Here is a 21128-nt window from a genome sequence, read left to right as displayed (position 1 = left end):
CAGAGAGGCAGGATATAAACACCAAAAAGTGTCCTTGATTCTTCTGAAGAAATAAAGGTTAGAAGTGACAACATAGTCTAGAGAAAACTAACCATCAAATATGTCCACCATTCTGAAGAATGCCAAAGACAGGGATGACTTGCCGCTGCCGGTACGACCACAGATTCCAACCTGCAAAAGAAAGCAAGATGTTACTTATAGAGGGAAGCTGCAAATCAGATTTGTAGTCCTTCTGGGAAAGCTGGACTGGACTGCCCTGCTGGTGAGATGAAATGGCCAGTGGCAGACACCCAGAAAGAAAAAAAAGAGCACGGCAAGCAGACTCCTGTTTTCTGCCTCTCAGGATCATGTGGACCTGTCCCAGAAACATTTTTGAAACTTCAGCATTTTAACCTGGACTCCAATGACACTATATGCTAAAGTGCGAAATATTCTTGCATTTTTGCTTAGTTCCAGTCTGGTGTTCATCTAATCTCATCTGGCCACCGAGGCTCACTCTATGCAAAGGCAGTGGACTTGGAAAGAACAGAGACTCTGAGAAGGAAAACTCTTCCCAGCCAAGAATAAAACGTCATGAGTGTAAGTTTCTTGACCCACGCCCAGGGACCTCAGAGAGGACCATCAATGTATATAGATGTCTCTGCAAATTGGAAGGATCTGCTCCAGAATGAGGACGATGCTTGACACGGTACCTTTTGTCCTGGTTTGATATATGCCTTAACGTGCTTAAGGACAGGCTTCAGGTTGTTCTCATATCGAACGCACAAATTTTCAATCTTGATTTCACCTTCTTGGGGCCAGTCTTTTGGGACTTGAGAGGGATCTGAAATAGTCAACAGTAAAGCAAACCACAATGAATGCTATCAGAGGGTTACCTTTTATGACATGCCCATTTCCCCCTCTCTCCTGCCTGGGCAACTTCCTGAAGCCACTCAAGAAATTGAGTCCCAGTTTCCTGCCAGGGGGCACTTGGGAACTGCCTGGTGGGCACTTAGCTTCCAGATCTCCACACATGAGACGAGAGGGGAAGATGCTAAAGTGGCTCTTGGCAATAAAACGGGGAGAAGCCAAATGAGCAGCTAAGAATGTGGTGTCAGCTCAGTGTTAACATGTTCTTCGGTCAGTAACCGGCACAGGAAGGGCAGTGCAATGAAGGATGTTGTTACTGTGGTACACCAGGAGCTGTTGACATTATCCCAACTCATATTTCATCCCTATTTGCAAATACACAGGCAGGTTTTGTCTCCAGACTAAGGGCCTTGGCTTTCCAGGGAAGCTTGCTGGCCTGCGAGTGTTTTGGCCTTGCACTTCAAGCACTTCCAAAATACCAGTCAAAGCCACTTTGAAATATGTGGAGTATCACGGAATCATAGAATGGTTAGAGTTGGAAGGGACCTTCAAGACCATCGAGTTCCAACCCCCCTGCCCTGGGCAGGGACACCTCTCACCAGACCATGTATGAACAGGAATGTGTAGTTGCTGAGGTCCGATTGCCAATGCGCCCCCATCCTGTACACCCTAATTGCTCTAACACATGTGACTGGTAGGGCATTTCTAATTTGTATCCATATTTCTATTTTCTGAATATGGATGTTTTGTTCATCCCATCTATAACTGTGCCCTGGTACTTTCTGATTGTACTACAGAGCCAAGCTTTGTAGTACAAAAGGGGAGGGTTTTTTAATGTTGAGTTTTAATGTTGAGTAGCGTGGGCTACAAAACTCATAGGTTCCTTTGACTACCCTTGTCACTCAGATTGGTGGAGTTCCTACATGTCAATGAGAACAGATTTTGAGCAAAGAGGTGTATTTTATATGTATATTGTGTGTATGTATTATATGTATATGTATATTTATATATACAAAATTTTATATGACCAAATCTACCATGCTTTCTCATTACCACATTAAAAACCAAAAAGATTAGAGTGCAGTACCCAAGTAGCCATCGTAGTTCTCCGACTCCATGTTCAGGAAGCTGTGTACTTTCTTCACTGCACCCATCTGCACCTCTAGATCAGCCAGATTCCTCACCACCCAGTTCAAATAGTTGGTTATCTGCATCACAAAATGAAAACAAGAACAAAGTTCAGCCTTCTGTCTGTTCATCTACCTGTTTGTGAATAAAGGCAGGATAAATCTGTGAAAGTCTTTGGCCTGTCTCAGCACAGTGGGTCTCTTATTGATGTTTCAACAGCTCAACACTCAGTGCAACAGCATCAAATACGTAATAAGCCAGTCATACTCCAACAGAAACATTCCTGACACAGTAATTTAGTGCTCGGTATTCTCATCCTTGTTTTTGGAAGGCGAAATATGGAAAGGTTGTACCTAATGTCTGAAGATGTGACTGATTAAGGGAATCTCTTTGTCCTCAGAATCTAATAATCGGAGTGAAAGGCATGTTCTTTAAGAACACAAAATCAAAATTAGAAGCGCTGCGTGCAAATACTGTGTTTTCTAATCTTTCAAAGACAGCAACTAAAGATTTGCAAATATATTGAAGAGAGTTGATGGGCATGCCACTTCTGTTTCCTTCTGTGCATATTTAGATAATTCATTTCTCTCCATGCAAAATGTGAGGGTTTTTGAGCGTCTCAGCTCAATAATATTTCCTTCTTGGTTTTTATTCCCATTTGTAATCAGAAGGATTTGATCAATAGTAAAGATATTACTTGGAGTAGGTAATAGTTGAAAATTAGTTCTCTAACAATACCCAGTAGCTTAGAGAAACTGATCTCTAGTCAGAACTGACTATTTAAGGCCAAAAATTGTCAAGAAATTTCCTAAACACTCCTAAGTCTGTATTTAGGACCTCATATAAAAAAGAAAACCTGATCATATTAGGAACAGTTGGTTGCCAAGCACCTTTAAAAATTGAGATACTTTACATGCTTGAATAAAGATTTATACACTTAACTTAAAAACAACCTACACACAAACACCTTGAGAGAAAGGTTTTGTCATTTATTTGTGGGACATTGCTGAATCTGCCAAATAAGAAGTTTATTATGAATAAATCACTCCGCCCCACTTCTTTTCCATTAACCTAATCCTGATGCAATGGGCATACAGTAAATAATTTTCACTGGGATTCAGCAATAACATTTGTTGTCAATTTAAAGGATTTAATTGCTTGCTTTATCCTTAGGATAGAATTATTCTAGGGGGTGGTATTTTATCTGTTATTCAGAAACCCGCTCATTTGATGTCCAGTTTTTGAGTCAGGAAGTTAGGGAAATGGGTACTTTTGCAGATAAGCTCAACATTTTGCAGAAGTGCTGCTGCAGAGTAGCAGGCTGGATTTCAAATCTGATATCAAATCTGGCAGATTTGATAACAGAGCCTGGCATCCGAAAGGCTCTACCCATTATTTCAGCCTTCACTGCAGTTGGGCAAGGGAGTTGGCCATGTTTATACAAGGGGAGAGAATTAGTTTATGGATGTCTGCTGTAAACACAATGTTGGTACAAGCAGTTTGCTCTCATCCACATCCAAACATCAGGCCTCTCTCTCAGCTCCAAAAGAGAAACAACACAAAAAACTGTCAGGGGACCCAGGTAAGGATCTAACTGCATTCAAAGTTTCATCAGTGCTATTGAGGGGCAGGACAGAGACAGTAATCATTTGGCGACCGCCGCATTCCTTCCTCTGCTATGCCAGACTTCAGCGAATGGCTTAATTGGCACTAATGAGCTGTTTGCAAACACAGACTAAATACAAAGTAGCCAAAGCTGATGCAGCTATCTTGGCGCTTCCAGATCCCTGCTAATGAAGCAGGATGACAGGAATGTTTTCAGAGTGAAGCTGAAGGGCCGGGACTGATTCTCTGTTGCTGGCACTCTCAACGGTGCTGCAACAGCAGCACAGAGGGGATCTAAGGCCACGCTAAGCCAGCTGCTGAGAACTTTCTGTTGCAACCACGGGCTTGCCAGCATTTACGTGCAAAGCCAAACCTCAGCGTCAGGCCCATACCCATAGGCCTCCCCCCAGACCAGTGCCATAAAGCAGCCAGTTTTCCGCCAGGCCAGATATTACTTCAAAAATTCTTCCTGCCATTATCCCCATCCTGCTTTTGTCCCCACCCTCACTGTTAATTTGGTGATATTTCTACTCTCTGTGCTGGTCATACTCTGTGCTCATGATGCACTGCTTTCTTACTGCTACCTGTCATGACGAGCCATGCCTACTTAGCCCTAAAGGTCCCAATCCCCAAATCAATTCAGAATTTCGTGGGCAATATTGGACATCCGAGTAGTTTCCTTCCAAAGGTAGAGCTGGCATTTCTGGTTCTTCAGCAATTATTTTATTTGGTCTTTGGTTAAACATTAGTCAGGTTATGGCAGTTTGTGGGATAGTATTTTCTGGCAGGTTTTGCCACACGCAGGAGGAACCAACACTGGGTTGTGCAAAACAGAGTGCACAGCAGGTCCTCTTACGCACTTTTAATTTTCCTGCTTTGCTTGGGAGCACGCAGGGCCTGGGAATGGTTGTGTTTTTTTAATTGGCTCATAAAACCTGAAGCCAGTCCAAGTTGCCCTGAACTCTCTCAACTTTGGCTCCAATCCATTGTTTGCAAGATTGTTTTTTTTCGAGATTAAGAAAGCTGGAAGATAACCATGCGCGTGTATTTTTAAAACTAGCATAAAATTAATAGGTTGGTCTGAAAGTTCTTAAGCTTTGCCTTGCCCACATACCGTCAGAGCGTACAGGAGACCTAGCCCCACAAATCCTGAGTTAGGCCCTTCAGTGATGGACGTCACAGCCGCAGTCAGAACTATACAAGCACCTAGGTAATCCTGGAACGAGAGGGAGGGAGAGAAAAATTTCAGACAACATTAAAAATGCAACAGGAAGATTCCTTCAGACACAGAGCACATTTGGTTTACTACGGTTTATTTCTATAATGACACTTGGTCCTTAGATCTGGGTTGTTTTTCCTGGAAAAGATCAGGGATTTTGGTGCCCAACCTGAAATATTCTAAATGAACTTGCTGAACACAAGTGAAACAGGCCAGCGTTTTCTGCAAATCCCGTTGGGCTAGGGTATCTTCTTGTGGCCACCCCAAAACCAGCAAGTATCAAAAAATCTAATGAGCATATTAAAAAAGTAATAAAAACATAAGAATGGCATAATACTGACAGCCCTAATTCCTACCACTAAAACAAATCAATTCCACTCTCTCCACTCCCCTTCAGGTCTTCTCAAACATGGGCTTGCCTCCCCAAAAAAGAGAAGTATCAATGACTTGACAAAGTCCTTGAAGAATTTTTGTAGAATTTACAAAGGTAACGCACATGTTTTAGGGGCACAAGCGGGCAGACTGACTTAAAAGTGTCTACATCATGCAACGGGACACTGTGCATGGTGAAGGCATCCCCAAGCCTGCTAAACACTCACAGCCTGCAGTGAAACACCATGTGTTAGTGTAGACTCTGAAGGCAGTGTAGCTGTGTAGTTGTGGTGCTGCAAACAAGCTAGTAAGCCTTGCTCTTGCCACAGCACTTGGAGTTTTGGAGTGACTCCACGGTAGATACCTGAGGGATCTCAGCTCTGTTGCATGGTGAAGACTTGCTTTACAGAAACTGCTGTATAGGCTGTATTAGAAAGATCTGACTTCTCAGAAGCTTTGCAGGCACTTCAACTCATCTTCTTGACTTGGACCTCGGTTTTGAAATGAATGCCACGTGATCTTGTGTAGTTGTCAAGGTGCCTGATTCATGAGACTGCTGACTTTCTCACTCTCCCATTGCTCCCTGCATTGTGTTTACTTTGGATTACAGGGTTAGCATTTTCCATCCATTTTTTTCCTCCTGTCTGATAATACCCTGCCTGGAATCTTTCCCTCTGGGATTTGAAACGAGGATTGTCTACTTTGTCTCTCTGCAAAAAGTGTTGATGAGCAGATACCAGACTTGAGCTTTACATCTACAGAGAAGCAGAAGCACAATGGTGTCGAGTCTCCATCAGTGCTCGGGACAGGACTTCACAGATGCTGTTAAACCCTACAGATTTTTGAGTGATCTTAGTACCACTGTGCCATTAGGCAGAGCTAAATGAACTATTCCTTGGCAATGTCACATTATTTATAATGTTATGATTAAGTGATGCATACACTTGGATCAAATTCATTCCGCGTGTAACCAACTCTAAGACTGTGAGACATTAACAGGCAGTTATACTGCTTATTCCAGGATTGGCTGTTGCTCTGTTATTTATCTGTCTTTGATTTGGAAGCAAGTTCAGCTTGATCTTGGATGCTGTAGGAAGTTGAGAGCTTCATGCACACGGGAAAGCTTTGCCATCATCAGAAATGGAGCACAGCTTTGCTGCTCCGCCAGAGCGCCAGACAGTGAAGGTGAGGATACAGTGGTTGATGTGAGGATGAATCATGCCTGTTACTATTTGAGTCTAGCAGAATCAGGTCACTTCTTGTGTTTATTCAGTGATCTTTTAGTGTCAGATGAATAAGGAAATCACAGTGACTTTTCTTGCCTCTTCTTGCCTTGCAGACCTCATGTGCTGTCCCTGGAGAGCCCCCACAAAAGCCTGTCTGCCTCTTCTTGCCTTGCAGACCTCATGTGCTGCCCCTGGAGAGCCCCCTTTTCACTGACAGTGGCTGCATTGTGCCCTATTGTCATTTGGTTTTTGACTTGGAGTCTAGTCCTGCCATCTTTTCGTGATATTGAACAGTAAAACCAGAAACAGTATGTCCTCAGAGCTGCAGTTAAGGGCACTGCAAAGGAAGGGTTTATATTACAGCTGTGGGATTAAACCTGCTGCTGGAGAGAGACCTCAGGACCTGGAAGCTCAGTGGTGCCTACAACAGCCTGGCAGAACGATGGCACAGGTCACACCACTGCTGAAAAGCTGTGCTCTGCTTTGAAAGGAGTTTCTGCCGCAGCAGGTCTGCAGATGCTGCACAGTAGTAGAGAAAGCCTTATTTCGAGTTATGTAAATGTTTGTCCTTGCACTCTCTCTTCAGACGCTAGACATCACAACAGCAAAAGACGAGGGAGACTTGTCTTTTCTTACTCCTGGCCAAGAAAGCTGAAAAAACCCTATGGGCTTAACATAAACAATCCTGATCTATTTTAAGGAACAGTGTGTATAATCTCATCGCGAGATTAATTCTCGTTATTATCTTCTCTGCATCAGGCAAAGTCTCTGTTTGCTTCCAAGGTTTCAAAACCATGGCTGGAACTAAACTGAACGTACCGTCCTGACCTCCAGCCATCTGTTGGCAGCCGATAGAAATAAGTAGGCAATGTTGTTCGTGTCCGTTAGCTCCAGCATACGTTGTTTAAATCTGGCTTCGTGCCTGCCAAGAGCAAAGTTGTTATATTAGAACACATTACACACTCATACACAGAAGGATGAAGCACTAAACTCTTCTCTCCCTCCCCTCCACCCATACCAAAACTTTTTGCCCTTCTCTGCCAAACTTTGGGTTAGAAACTCTTCCTCTAAGGACCTGTTACCTGCTGTCGGGGGCTCCCCTTAGCCAGGGAGAGCAACACGTAGAGTGGGGAGAAATTTCTTTGACACGCAATTACATTGCAGTAGGTTTTGGATCTCAGCCTGTCCCCTAAAGGTGATGCAATGGGACAGGTTTTGCTTATGGCTGCAGGCTGTGGGGGCTGCAGCCTTCCAGGCCTCCCGCGGGCCAGCGCTGCTGTGGCCCCTCTCTTCTTCCTCACCAGCAAGAGCAGAGGCCTCACCTGCCACCTTAAAAGCTGATTTCAGCAGTTACCTGGCCAGCTGCAGGAATCTTCAACAGGAGCGACATCCCTAAGGCTTCAACTAATGTAGACTGTAGATTGATCAATACCTTTCAGCTGCTCAGCTCTTTCCTCAGCCAGTCACCCATTGCCTAAGCAACTCCAACAACTACAAGGAGGGAGGGAGAGCTAGTGACCATTTCTGAACTACAAACACGAGTGGTGCTTTCACTATCACTTGTTTCTCTCTCTTCCCATGTTCATTTAAATAACAGTGCAAGGATGTCGGAGCGCCTAAGAGCGGAGGTACACTTTGGGAGGGAAGGAGGAAATCTCTGTTGGTGTAAATGTATTAAATTCATGGCACCTTGCACTACTTTAGGTATGATTTTTTTTCCTCCCCTTCCTTTTCCCACTGATCCTTTATTTTCCTCTTCACAGCCCGTAAACATCGCAAGCAACATCCCCAAAAACAACAACTGACAACAGTAATGACGTGGGGAGGAGCAAAGATGCACTGAATATTCTGCTTGTCTGCCTTTCTGGCAGCAGAACTCCAGTTTTCCTAATGGAAAATCTGACGTGCTCAATCTGTATCTTTTCATCCACGTCCAGCTCATCTTCTGGGCAGTTTTAGACTTTTATCCTGTCAGATGACAAACAGCAAAGGTCACTGAAATCGCGTTCCAATCCAACTGTGCTACTTTGTGGTAAGTTATGCGAGGAGCTGCTCTATTTTATCCTGGAACATACTGAACTCAAACTGCAGAGAATGACTAACGGGACTATCAGTAAATACGAGCTCGCCGACAAAAACCGCCGGAGACTTCAGGTTTGGTTGACAGTGGAGCACAGACAGGGAAATGAAATGGTTTAGATTAGCACCAGAGTTCCTGGAAAAAAAGAAGTGGTGGTTATGATGCCCACTCTTTCCCTAGCACTGCCTTTTGCCCTCTGCCACCCAAGCCCACATCGCTGTTTAGTAAGGCAAAAAAAAAAGCCTAACGATTCCCAAGATGTGCTCAGCTCCTTCATCTTTCTCAGCAGATAGTGTGATGAAAGGCCACTCTGAGCATCCCAAGAAGCACTCAGCATGCCATCAGCATCAGGCCTTAATTATGATTCACTGCTCCAACACGTCATTCTGGTCGATAAACTTGTTACAGCATCTCACGTTGAGCACCGCCAGCCATCCCTTCGACACGGCCACGTTTTGGCTTCTCCTGCCACAGTCCTCACTGGGGCACTCTGAACGAGCAGCCTAGGCCCTGAAGCTAGCTGGAAGTGCTGAAGCAGTCTTAAACTGATTGGATAGGTGTGTAAATAGCACTGCAGTGAGATCTGCACCCCTCTGAAACGCTGCAGTGTACAGAATGAGCGCAAGTTACGCTTAACTGGGGAGCAACATCAAGCTGGCACTTTGACAGAGTCATCAGTGTCATGTCAATGTAGTGAATATGCAAAGAGAATTCAGTCTGTATTTCATGTAGTAAGTAGAGAAAAAAAAAATATATGCACGGAAAGTTGGAAAGATTCTCTGAAGCTACTGGAATGTGTTGTTTTATTTTGACTGACATGGCTAGATTTTAGACTATTAAGATCCAGTTCTGTTCTGCCGTAGTTTTCTTGGGAAGCCTCCCTTGGTGCACACTGCCTTTCAGCTGGAGAGCCCTGCCATGATGTTTCCCTGCCTGAGTGGTGGGTGAAATGCAGAAATGATTCAGGGGCACACAGGATAGCACAGCTTGTAGCATATACCCGGGGTGGTCCCTGTACCTTCCTGGCAAAGAGGAGCTCCCTGCTGTCCAAGCAAGGCATGGTTAAACTAGACACCTTAGAGGTTTAAATACCATATCCTAAAGATGTCATCATCTTTAATTCAGCAGAAAACCAATACAGGTAAATTAGTGTGTTATTGGAAATACGCATAAGTGTTTGGGGGCACAGCAAAGCCAAGTGTTTAGGGGCATGGAAAACAAAACTTCTTCCCTTTTTGAGATGGCTTCATTAAAGTCCACCAAATCCAATAATTTTCCCTCAGACATGCTCCAAGCGAGATGCACGGGCCAGACCAAAACCCAAGCCTCCCTCTAATCATTTATTTTACCGACCTGAATGCTCTAATGGTGGTAAGGCCTTCAGCTGTCTCGGAGAAGTGACAGAGTAAAGGTAGCTGGGTGCTGTCATCAAGTTCCTGGAGGTCCCTGGGAGCATGAAAAACAACAGCAGCCATTACAATGTAAACACCTCCGTCTGTAGACATTTTCCTGCATACCAGACAGGAATAGACAGCTTCTGTATCGCACGTGTTCTTTCCAGGATCACACAAACCAGTATTTCTATAGTATAGAAAGACACTGACATGGGAATATCACTTTTTCTTTTGCCATAGGAGCCCTTGAATCACCTCCCAGCCACCTCCATGATCTAGCTCTTGGTCACAGCTAAGCTTCTCTTTGTCCCACAGCGATAGTGACATTATCCTGTCTCTGCTGGATAAAAACCTGCTGTCCATTTCAGCCAGATTAAAATTACTTTTTATTCTCAAACATTCTGATTTATTAGTACCACTAGTATAATCAAATTCAGAACAGTTGATTTTAAACTTTATAGCGTGTTATTTGTGGCTCTTAAATCACGTTTAAAATACAGTTTGTGTATCTGCACGTTTATTTTATTGCAAGTGTATCAGCCAGGCTAACAAAAAGGGTGCTTTTCCATATAAACTTTGCCTCATTTTGAGTACCCGTAAGTATGTAACATGCTGAACGTAAAACATAACCAACTATAACTACTACTATTTGTAGTGTTAACATCATCACAGTGGTTGAAATAGAGACAGCACTGACAGAGAAATAATATGAATGAGAAATTTCCTCAATTATTCAGCAACGGCATTTTCAAGACCTGCATGGGGTAGGGGTATTTTAGTCTAAAAAATTCCAGTCTCCTGAGACAGGAACGTTTTCCAAACCACAGAGACAAATACATCTTTCTGTAACACTCTGCCATTGGCATAGCAGCCAGTTGGTATAAACAGAAGAGAGATCATTAGGTATTTAAACTCTTTATTAAAATCCTACTGTGCTTGCCCACTGCATTAGATAGGCCAGCAGAAAGAACTGCCCCATGATGCTGAACGTTCCAGTATACACAACTGAATTTGCTGCTTATGTTTTGATGATAAATATGCTCTTGCAAATTTATGATGGAAAATACATAGAAGTTTTTGAGAGATGTAATGGAAAATGCAACAAAGAATCAAAGTGCTGCAAGAAATACTGTAAATATTTACATTTCTAAAAATTAGTGAAGCTTGTATGCCTGGAAGGTACTGCATGCAAGTAAGTTATAAATACAGGCTGAAGCTACTCCTTTATCCTACATTTCCTGAGATTATTTTTCTAGAAATAAATTGGATTTATTAATTTCTTTGTGGACTGAAAGAACACAAGTCAACCTGGCATGCTTCACAAGTGATTTAAAAGAGTTTAATTCCAACAGACTTTTTTAAAAATAAGCACTGCAGATACAGATTTTCCCAGAAAAAATGTAAGGGAATCAAATTAATGAGGTAGTTATTGACTTGCAGAAGATCAGCAATTGCAGAGCCAATGGGTGCATGTGTGTGTTGGTGCTGACCTAAAGGGGTGATCAACTTCTCAGCAGCTTGCAGGGTATGGCTATTGGTACAGCACATGGGAAAAACCAGGTTTGGAAACCGATGGAGACTTTACTCTCACATATAAACTCACAGACAGAAACTGTAGTATTTCCCTGGGGTCTAATATATCAGATTTTGCCTACTCTTGTATATTTTAAGTAAGAAGTTTCAACAGTGTAAAACCGCTATGTGTACGGGGAGATACTCAGAAGATTCAGAAGACCATCATGCATTTTAAGAATTAGAATCAAAATTAAAACCAGGTCTCCTGATTCCTTAGCCACCTTGAGACCTGGTGTACTGCCATGTACAGCATTAGTTAGGAAAGCTGGTGGGGAAAGAACAAGATTTTGAAAAATCTCAGAGAATTTAAGCAAATTATTTCAGAATAAAACATCTTTGTTTTGTGAATTCTGATTAGAGAGTTTTCTTAGGCATCAATGTCCTTGGAGATTCTGGGGAAATCTGATGAAAAGTAGGCTAAAGCAAGGCTAAGTTACGGATACGTTGCTCTGTGCACCTCCTGCTCCATTGATTTAAGAGAAATAACTGACACATTTCTTTCTCAGGCTACCTAAATAAGAGTATTGTCCATGAAGCCAACTGTACTGGAATGCTCAGTTGAAAATCACCATGTCTCTTGACTGGATGCCACCAAACTTTAATTTACATTCATGCTAATGCTAATAAATAACGTTAATGCTTTGCAATGCTTTAAACTTTAATTTACATTCATGCTAATGCTAATTAATAATGTTAATGCTTTGCAATGCGCATACTGCAAAGACAGAGCCAGAAGTGACAGTTGCTAAGGTTATTTTAGCCTCCTGCAGGAGGATGGGTGTTTTCAAGTATCAGAAAGTAGAGTAAATCTGTCCAGAAACCTGGCTGATAAAATAAAAAAAAAAGAAGCATGACTGACTGACTTAAAGAAAAAAACCTCGAATGGCTTGCTTAAGATCTTTTACTAAATTATATAATGGATTTAACACTAGTAGAATGACTTTAAGAAATCGTGACACTCCTTTTGCTGAAAAAATGTACTCTTTATTGCCAGCAAGCCATTCTGAATATAAATGTTGCTGTACAATGGAAATGATTTTCTGTGGAGACTTTTTTCCCAATATGAAGAAAAAGCCGTGACTGACGTTAATCCAGGCAGTTATTTTCCATTCTCTACTAACCCTCAAAAGGTCAAAGAGGAGCTTTGACCAGATGCGAGCTGGCTCAGTCGATTAACAAACTTCATGCTCATCTGACTCTATAGCCAACAGTGTACAAAAGTGATGCAACGAGTGTTACTTCCCCAAACACCCCTTTTGTCGTCACGGCAGCTAGAAACATCCTCCGATGTGTGTCTCAAACTCATTCCTCAGGACCAAAATCAGGATGCAGTGGCCATTTTCCCCTTACACTAGCTCCTATAACCTCACATTCCATCACAAACCCGAGTGTTACTTCCCCAAACACCCCTTTTGTCGTCACGGCAGCTAGAAACATCCTCCGATGTGTGTCTCAAACTCATTCCTCAGGACCAAAATCAGGATGCAGTGGCCGTTTTCCCCTTACACTAGCTCCTATAACCTCACATTCCATCACAATTCTTATATACCTTTTTTTTGAGAGGGAAATTTTCGGGAAACTTTTAAAATACATACTTGGAAGCAACTCTGAAGTATTTCTGGATGAAATAAAACGCTATCCCGAGAGGCACGAGGGCGACAAGGAACCATGGAGTGGCGTAGGAGATCATTCCAATGGCTGACAGGCAGAGCAAGGTGGACCGGGTAAGAGACTCCAGGGTAGGAGGAATGTGCTAGGGTGAAACAAAAAACAAACCTAAGGCAAAAGGTACTGGTAGTATCATCATATGCCTTTTCCTATAGAGGACCGTAGGGAAAGTGGAATGACACCACTGTGAACTCATTGAGACTCTTCCTTATATCAGAAGCCTTTTTGTTTATGTGGGTCTAGGACTCAAACGTGCAGAGGTTAAAAAAGGAGTCAGTAGGGTTTTTTTCTAGAGGTCAGGGTTTCAAAGATCATGGGGAAATAGGAGCTATATCCACCTCATTTATATAACAAGCAACAAAGAAGATTGTTCTTGATATCCCAAATATTTAGAGAAAGAGGATGCTCTTTCTTAGGGCCTCATAATTTTCCTTCCATGTTTCCACCACCCTTACATGCAGGATTATTGCTCATCCAAACATTTTAATTTGCAGCCATAGTGAAAGCATTCCTTCCTCTTCCTGAATGGCCTAAATTCATATGTGCTACAGCCAGGATGGACTATCTATTTCTCATGTGTACTCCCATATAGGTAAAGTTATTACATTCTACCCTGTTTCTTGTTTTGAGCCCAAAATTTGGTGTTTTGCTAATCCAGTTCTTCCAACAGAAGCAACCAGTCTGCATATGAAGAAACTGAGTCACCATCTCCCATGATGTTTATTCTAGTGATTATCTGCGCTCATTGCTACACATACATGTACTTTCTATTTTGAGTTTGTCTATTATCACTCCCAGAGCCTGTTTTTGCTATGCCTCTCTCTACTGGATATTTTAATACATCATCTTATTCAATAGCTAAGTGAAAATTTACAAAGCCAAGATGTAAGGGAACAGAATATATTGATACGTCTACCTGATCAATAATATTTGTATCAGCAGAGAAGCGATTTAGAATTAGCCCCAACGGAGTCATGTCAAAGAACCTGTTAAACAAATTAAAAACAAAAAGTTACCTGAAAAGGAATTACAATTTTGGATAAAAAGCCTGATCAGACAGAATACAGAGCTGCATCCAGCCATTTTCTAAATCAAAGCAATAACTATCAACAACGAAACAGACCATAATGCCTGCAACCCGACTATCTCAATGCTTCTCTTGGCTTCTCTTGGCACCAAAAAACTTTTAAGTCTCCTCTTACAAAAACATACTGTCTTGCCTCCTGCTCTTTCATCAACGGTCCCTCAAGATTTCAGATCCCTTCCAAAGACCTGTCCCCCTGGCTGGTGGTCAACCTCCTCCACCAGGGCTCAGTTGTTTCATGAAAGCACCCTGATAACTGCATTTGTTACGGAGGCATCCTTTCAGCTGACTGCCTGGGAGAGACTGTGGTTATCGAGCACACAACCTGTCCCTGGCCATCAGAAGAAGACATATCATTTGACACCTTGCCAATTGCTCAGAGCTGGAGCCAGGTGCCCTGGAGCTAGAACTGCACACTCAAGGCCTGCCTTGACACCCCAGCCTTGATGGGGGTGTCAGATATCTGACGTGTTTCAGCCAGATAAAAAGGGGACAGAATTTCACATGTTCTGACAAAGAATATTTTCCCCCCCTGATTACTTCACTGACTATTTTCATTTTTGGACGTCTTGAAGGAAACAGGGCAAACACAAGAGCTTTTCAGAGGAGCACCCTCCCAGTTACAAAGAGGACAGGTTTTGACCACATAACTTTTCAGGAGGAATGTTATTTTTGCTGTACCTGATTGGTCCAAGGATGATCTTGTTGAGGAGATTATGGTGTAGGTTCTTGGCTGCTGTGAGGCCCATCCACTCCACAGTCAGAGATGTGATGAGGCAAAGGACAATCCCTGCTCCAGAGAGGATGCTGAAGACAGCTACATGATAAGTCTAAAAAAATGACAAATACATCAATCCTACAAATAAACACACATTTCTCTTTTCTACTAGGAAGTTCCCAAGGAACCTGGACATCACTCATATTACATAATTATATTAATAGAATCTTTGGAAAATTAAAAAACTATGACAGAACTGCAATTCACTAAGTTCACATAATTAGAAGAACTTGAAGTTCTAAGATCCCTCAACCTAATGATCAGTACCCTTCAAAACCTTGAAGTGATAGTACTTAGAACTGTGAAGATAGACTAACTGGACAAATACAAAGGTATGCAAACTGTTAGCCAAGAAATTCAGAAAACCAAAGTAGAACCTCTCAAGAATTAAGGCATTTGGGAGATGTTGGAAAGTTCCACTTAATTAAGTGCCACTGAAATTCCCAGAGCAAATCTTAAACTAATCTGCCAGGGTTATAACACATTTAAGCCTTCTGAAAGTTTACTAAGTGGATTCCAGTAAGATATTTGTTTATGAGTCAAATTGACAGCTGTAAGCATATTGCATTTAAGTAATACATTTGAAAACTTCTTTTTTTTTTTTTCTGTCAGGATATTACTGGACAGCCAGTAATGTGGACAACGGAGTCACTGATTTGGTGTTAAAAGATCCACATGAAGAAGTTTAGTATGAGATTCCTTCCTTTGAAAAGTCAATAATTTTTCTAACCTCAAACATGCTTCTCTTTTAGTTTTGCATGTTTGAAAAGACTGACAAAATTTGATTTCTCTTATGTTTTAGCATAAACAATTCATCCATCCTATATAATAATCAATCTCACTATATATAGCTGTCTTTCCAGTTTAGCTGGCTTCTAGATGAACAGCAAATAATTACTTTAGAACATATTTTTTTTTTTCCCCATCAGGGTCCAAGATATGGCCCACCTTATTTGTGCTCGTAACCTCATCAGTGTTCCCGACTTCATTTGTATTGTCCATGGATGTCCACGTAGCAAGCCAATAATCTATGGCCACTATAACTGAGTGTTTCAGCAACTTTGAGAAAATCATCAGAAAGAGCAGGAAAAATCCTCCAGAGGTTAGATATCTCCAGCAAGTTTTCCATGGCATCTTTGTCCTGAGCCTCAAGACAGTTGACATATTATCATCTTCATCTTCTTCCTCTTCTTCCTCTGTGACTCAGAAATTTGATCATATTAGCTTGGATGCAGGACTAAGAATTATAGCTGGTTTTGCTGGATTTGGTTGACGTTTTTTTTGAATTTTAATAGCAAAATTCAATCTGCCATTTAAAACCAGCAAACACTTCAGATGTATTCTCAAAAGACTTCCCTGTGCTCTTTGAGCAACTCTATAGCCTCAAACCCTCAGTCTTTGACTTGTTACAGGTTTGTTAATAAAATATTTTTGTAAGTCAGATCTTCAGTACTGGCTGTTTATAGTAAGTATGATCAAATGTTAATTGCTCACATTATACTGAAATACAGATAGTGGAAGACTTTTGCTATGGGAAATATATATTTCATAGGTGTATAAGCATGACATTTAAATTCTTTTTTTTTTTTTTTCTCCAGGTAATAAGAATAAACATCTCACAGTCTTTCAGGCTGCACTTGGGGAAGAGAAATGTTGACCTTGTCTTGACAGCCCTGAACTAACAGCATTTCCATTAGTTTCTGATTTTGAACATTAAAAATGAATTAAAAAGGGATGTTGTGATGTGTCTTGTTGCCATCTTCCAGTATCCTACCATTCTGGACCCAACCCACTTTAAAAGTGATGTGAATCTGGATCTGCATCTCTACAGGTGCAACAGGACTTGGGAGTGAACATGAAGCTAAGCTTGAGAACAAAGCCTAAAGCTTCTTCCGTAAATCGCCTCAGCTAGAAAAATAGCAAGTTAACTCCATATCCAAAAAGGAACTGAAAATATCTACAAGTTTGGTCACAGGGTGGTATTTCAAAATCCCAGAGCAGACAATTAACAGATACCTCATGAGGGACAGGGCTACAGCTGATCTAACATTATTATGCCAATGACTAGGCAAAGCTACCTCGGTTTACTTTAATTACAATTTTTACTGTGGTTTTACTTCTCTCTCACTTCTCAATACCTCCAGGCAGTATGAGTTAGCAAAGAGACTAACTTGTCTTGGTACACCCTTGTACCCAATGTTTAGAGAAATCTATGAAGAATCCCTTAAACAAGTCAGATTGTAAACAGATCAAAGTATTAGTCTTTACAATGGTATTACCAAGAGTCATTAACATCTTTGTACTTCCTTGCTATGAACTGCCAGCTATTCAAGTGGAAAGGCAATGAAACATGGTAAAAGAGTAAGTAAAGTGAAATAATAATACATACCTTCATCTTCATCTTCTAGTTGTGATTTAGATTCTCGTGGGTACATGGCCCTTCTGAGGGTTTTTCTCTCAAGAGTAGCCTGGTCAGCTTCCATATCCTGTAACAGGAAACGTATTTATTAATAAAGCTTAGCTGTCTGCCACTGCGGCAGCACCAACAATAACCTCAAAGAGACTTTATCTGGATCATCTAGCTCACAGAAGGAAAAGCACAGTATCTTTCAAAAAATCCTGTTTTATCCATTTATTTCCCTCTCTCTTCCATTCTTTCATTCTCCCTCTTCTGGGATGATAAAAACTTCCAAAATAGTCTTTAGAGAATCCTAAATGCTCATGGCAATAACACAATAAAAGGCTAAGAGATATTTTAGGATATGCCTGAGTCCACTTCTTGCCCCAGCAGAGGATCAGTTGTGCACAGCATTCCAAAAGGGTTTTTGCCTACGTGTCCTTACAAACCACCCATGACGGATACACCACACACTTCCTAGACAATCCATTCTGGTCATTAAAGTTCCTCACAGTTCATGTTTGGTTTTTTTTTCCCTAATGCCTAGCTTAAAACTTGTATCCTGACATGGTTTGTTTTTTTAGAAATTAACTGAAAAGTATTTCATTTCAGAAAGGTCATCCTTGCCCAAATGCTCCTATTTACCTTTTCCAATTCTTGATCTTGGCGATTCATCAAAGTTTTCCAGTGCTCATATAGCTCAATATCCTTGTTTTGGATATCCTTTAGTGTCCCTTCTCTAAGCACCATTCCATCCTTCATTGCTATGATCTAGGGGACACAGCATCCAACACATCAACTCAGCAACATACCAAAAGCACTGACCTGCAGCCTACAAGACATTGGATCTCGGTATTGGTGAGATTTACCATTATGCAAATTTCTGTGTTCACTGTATTCAGTATTTGATTAATCACTTTTAAAGTTTGTTGACACAGCTCATAAACTTAAAACTCCTGTAAGCCGTGCTTTATCTCTACTTGTAAAAAACATGGACAAGACATAACAAGTAACAGTCATAGTTGTAATTAGGTCACAATTCTCCAGTGGCTTCCAATCAAAAAAACTACACAAATAATGTAAAAATAAAATTGTTCCTTCTACTACAAAATCCATATTTTGTAGAGTTGCAGTTAGCCACATGACATGTGGAATTAAGAAGGAGGGACTTTATTATAGAGAAAAATAGTGATCTGGTCAAGCATTATGGTGCTAACTTCAAGTGTATGTCCATCATGAGCAAACCTGCATCATGGCATCCCTTCTCTTACCCAGTCAGCATGTGGTAGATACTGTAACTTATGTGTCACCAGAACAAGTGTCCTCTTGTCTTCTTGGAGAAACTTCAAAATTCCTTCCTGCATTAAATGATCGCTTAAGTGAATGTCTAGTGCAGAGAATGGGTCATCCTGCAATCAAATCAAATTAACAACAAAAAATAAACAAAAAAGGAAAAAGAACAGGATACCAAAAATCAGGATTTTTCTTTCAAGAAAAATGAGAAAAGATTAGAAAGCAGCAGCAATTATTAACATTCCATCTTTCACTAATGATTAAGACCTAGTCGGAGGGCTGCACTACGAAACAGTGAGCTAGAATCCATCGTTCTTCAGTTCATAGCAATGGACTCAGGTAAGTTTGAGTCTTTAGATGTGCGCAGTGCTGGTGACACACTGACAGTGTGGAGTAATCCATATCAGGAACACCAGAACTGAAACTTCCCATCCAAATTTGAAAATGCCAGGATCCAGAGCCAAGCTTAGGCCCAATTTCGATGGGAAAATGGCACAGGAAAAACAAAGCAGAGTTAGGAACTGTTCTAATTTCCTCCAACTAAACTGCAGATGTGTTTGGTCTTCACTTTGAGTGAGTGTGGTTACCAATAAGACAATATTATTTTATTTAAGTATATTAGTATGCAAACACTTTTTCTCCAAGAACAGAAGTTCATTCTGAGGAGGCTCAAACAACCCTTTCCTGAGCAGCAGCCTCCTGAAATTCCTGACATATCTTGAAATCAGTAGCAGAGAAGGGAAAGTTTGTCTGAGTCCACAGTGTCCTGCAGGAGACTGCTGAACCCTCAATCTGTTCATTGCTGCCATTTCGTTGCATTATGGTGCTTTTCCTTCTCAGAACTCCTGCTGATTTTGGTGGGACTATGTTGACACTAGGTCACCACTGAGAGTGAGCAGAAGTTAGACAATCTGTTCTGCTCTTCCAGTGTCAATCCCTGTAGGAAATCCCACCTTCACCTCCCAGAACGTTTTTGATGCTGCTTCATCTGGTGGATGTTTATTTTCTATCTCTATAACTTGGATGTGGAGTTGAACACAAGTCCCTATAGTTTTTCTAAATCTAACATAATTTTTGCTAAAGCTAAATAAAAGGAATGACAGTTTTATTACTAACTTTCCATACTCCATGTGAAAAAGAAAAATCTTACCAAGAAGACAATGTTCGTGTTCTGATAGAGTGCTCGAGCTACACAGATTCTCTGTCGTTGGCCGCCACTTAAATTAATCCCCTAATGAATATAATGGATCAGAGATATGCATCTTGAATAAACGTTATGATAGGACTTTGGAAATGTGATTTTTTACAATTACACAGAGTTGCAATAAAAACAAAAGCTTTGTTAAAATGCTAATCCAGTTGACAAACAAACGTAATCCTCATATAATATCAGAAGAAAAATGATTATTCAGCAGCTGATCATGAGTAAGTGTAAATTATATAAGAACTCCTCTAAGTACTGTAGGCCTCTTAGATTGAAAAATGCAATCAATACTAGCATCAATACAACATAGCATCTGGGAACAGCTGAAGAAGGAAAAAAAGTTTACAATTTTCTTTTTGCAGCAACGCTTGGTGAATTACAATTATTTAGCAGGTTGGAAGCCCCATACAGACTAAATCTGTCCGAGTGACATCAGAGAATGCCTTCTTAATACACAGGCTAAGCAGACATAAAAGCATTCATATTATTTACCCTTTCTCCAATTTCTGTCTGATCACCAAAGGGCAGTAAGTCAATGTCAGGCTGCAGAGAGCATGCATCTGTAACAGCTTTGTACCTGTAAAAACAATATGGTCATTGCCATTATTTAACCAGTCGCTGACTTTGCTAACATAAAAACCTCCAGCGCTGATTCACTGTTATTGTGGCTCTGTCAAATACAATTGCAAAAATAAGTAGGGCAAAACGATTATTCCGCAATTAATCACGGAGCATTGTAAACTAAGCATTGCAAAAAATGACATATTTATTAGAGGTCTTTATTGGCAAGCCTACTTTTTAAAGATGCAATTACATAAATTACTCCTCCCTATCACAGAGCTGTTTTGCTGGGCTCTGGAGTATTTGAAGCCATTTTCCAATGAGTTATTATTCTTCCCTGTTTAGGTGCCTCTTAATTTACTTCAGTGTGCTATTACAGGACAAAGGATCCTTACAGTGCTTCTGGTCTTGCCAGAATCAGGAAACCACTTGTAAAAACTTGAAAATTGTTGTGATTTCTAGGTCTGTGGGGTATCACAGCTGATCTGCTCATAAGCAGCTGGGATCAGACTATCTGAGTGGTGAAATTCAGCTTTGCCCCTTTGATATGAGTGAAATTAGGCTGATGGATGCAGTAGCTGGATGGATGCAGAATCTGGTCCCTGAAATTTTAGATGCTTATCTGGATTTTGAGATATTTGGTCATTGCTAAGTTTTATTAAGTGGGAATGGAGTTATACATCTTAACAAAGCA

The 21128-nt window shown here is 41.1% G+C and overlaps 1 protein-coding gene across 14 annotated transcripts in view; it reads right to left on the bottom strand.

The window, feature by feature from the left end:
• ABCC9 (ATP binding cassette subfamily C member 9) overlaps positions 1-21128 on the bottom strand; it is an 81585-nt gene that overhangs the window by 8338 nt on the left and 52119 nt on the right. For all 14 annotated transcript variants that reach the window (XM_014959556.1, XM_014959555.1, XM_014959557.1 and 11 more), the window contains 15 exons: positions 20366-20450; positions 19820-19900; positions 18648-18785; positions 18022-18147; positions 17368-17464; positions 15927-16174; positions 14882-15030; positions 14033-14102; positions 13044-13201; positions 9833-9925; positions 7219-7321; positions 4697-4798; positions 1937-2057; positions 693-823; positions 93-171 (listed from right to left, as the gene is read on the bottom strand). In XM_014959556.1, the coding sequence (XP_014815042.1) occupies positions 93-171; positions 693-823; positions 1937-2057; positions 4697-4798; positions 7219-7321; positions 9833-9925; positions 13044-13201; positions 14033-14102; positions 14882-15030; positions 15927-16174; positions 17368-17464; positions 18022-18147; positions 18648-18785; positions 19820-19900; positions 20366-20450 (1781 nt within the window). The remainder of the gene's footprint in view (positions 1-92; positions 172-692; positions 824-1936; positions 2058-4696; positions 4799-7218; positions 7322-9832; positions 9926-13043; positions 13202-14032; positions 14103-14881; positions 15031-15926; positions 16175-17367; positions 17465-18021; positions 18148-18647; positions 18786-19819; positions 19901-20365; positions 20451-21128) is intronic.

The sequence above is a fragment of the Calidris pugnax genome, unplaced genomic scaffold, assembly GCF_001431845.1.
Source record: "Calidris pugnax isolate Ruff unplaced genomic scaffold, ASM143184v1 scaffold316, whole genome shotgun sequence".
Lineage (NCBI taxonomy): Eukaryota > Metazoa > Chordata > Aves > Charadriiformes > Scolopacidae > Calidris > Calidris pugnax.
This window is presented reverse-complemented; position numbering and strand designations above follow the sequence as displayed.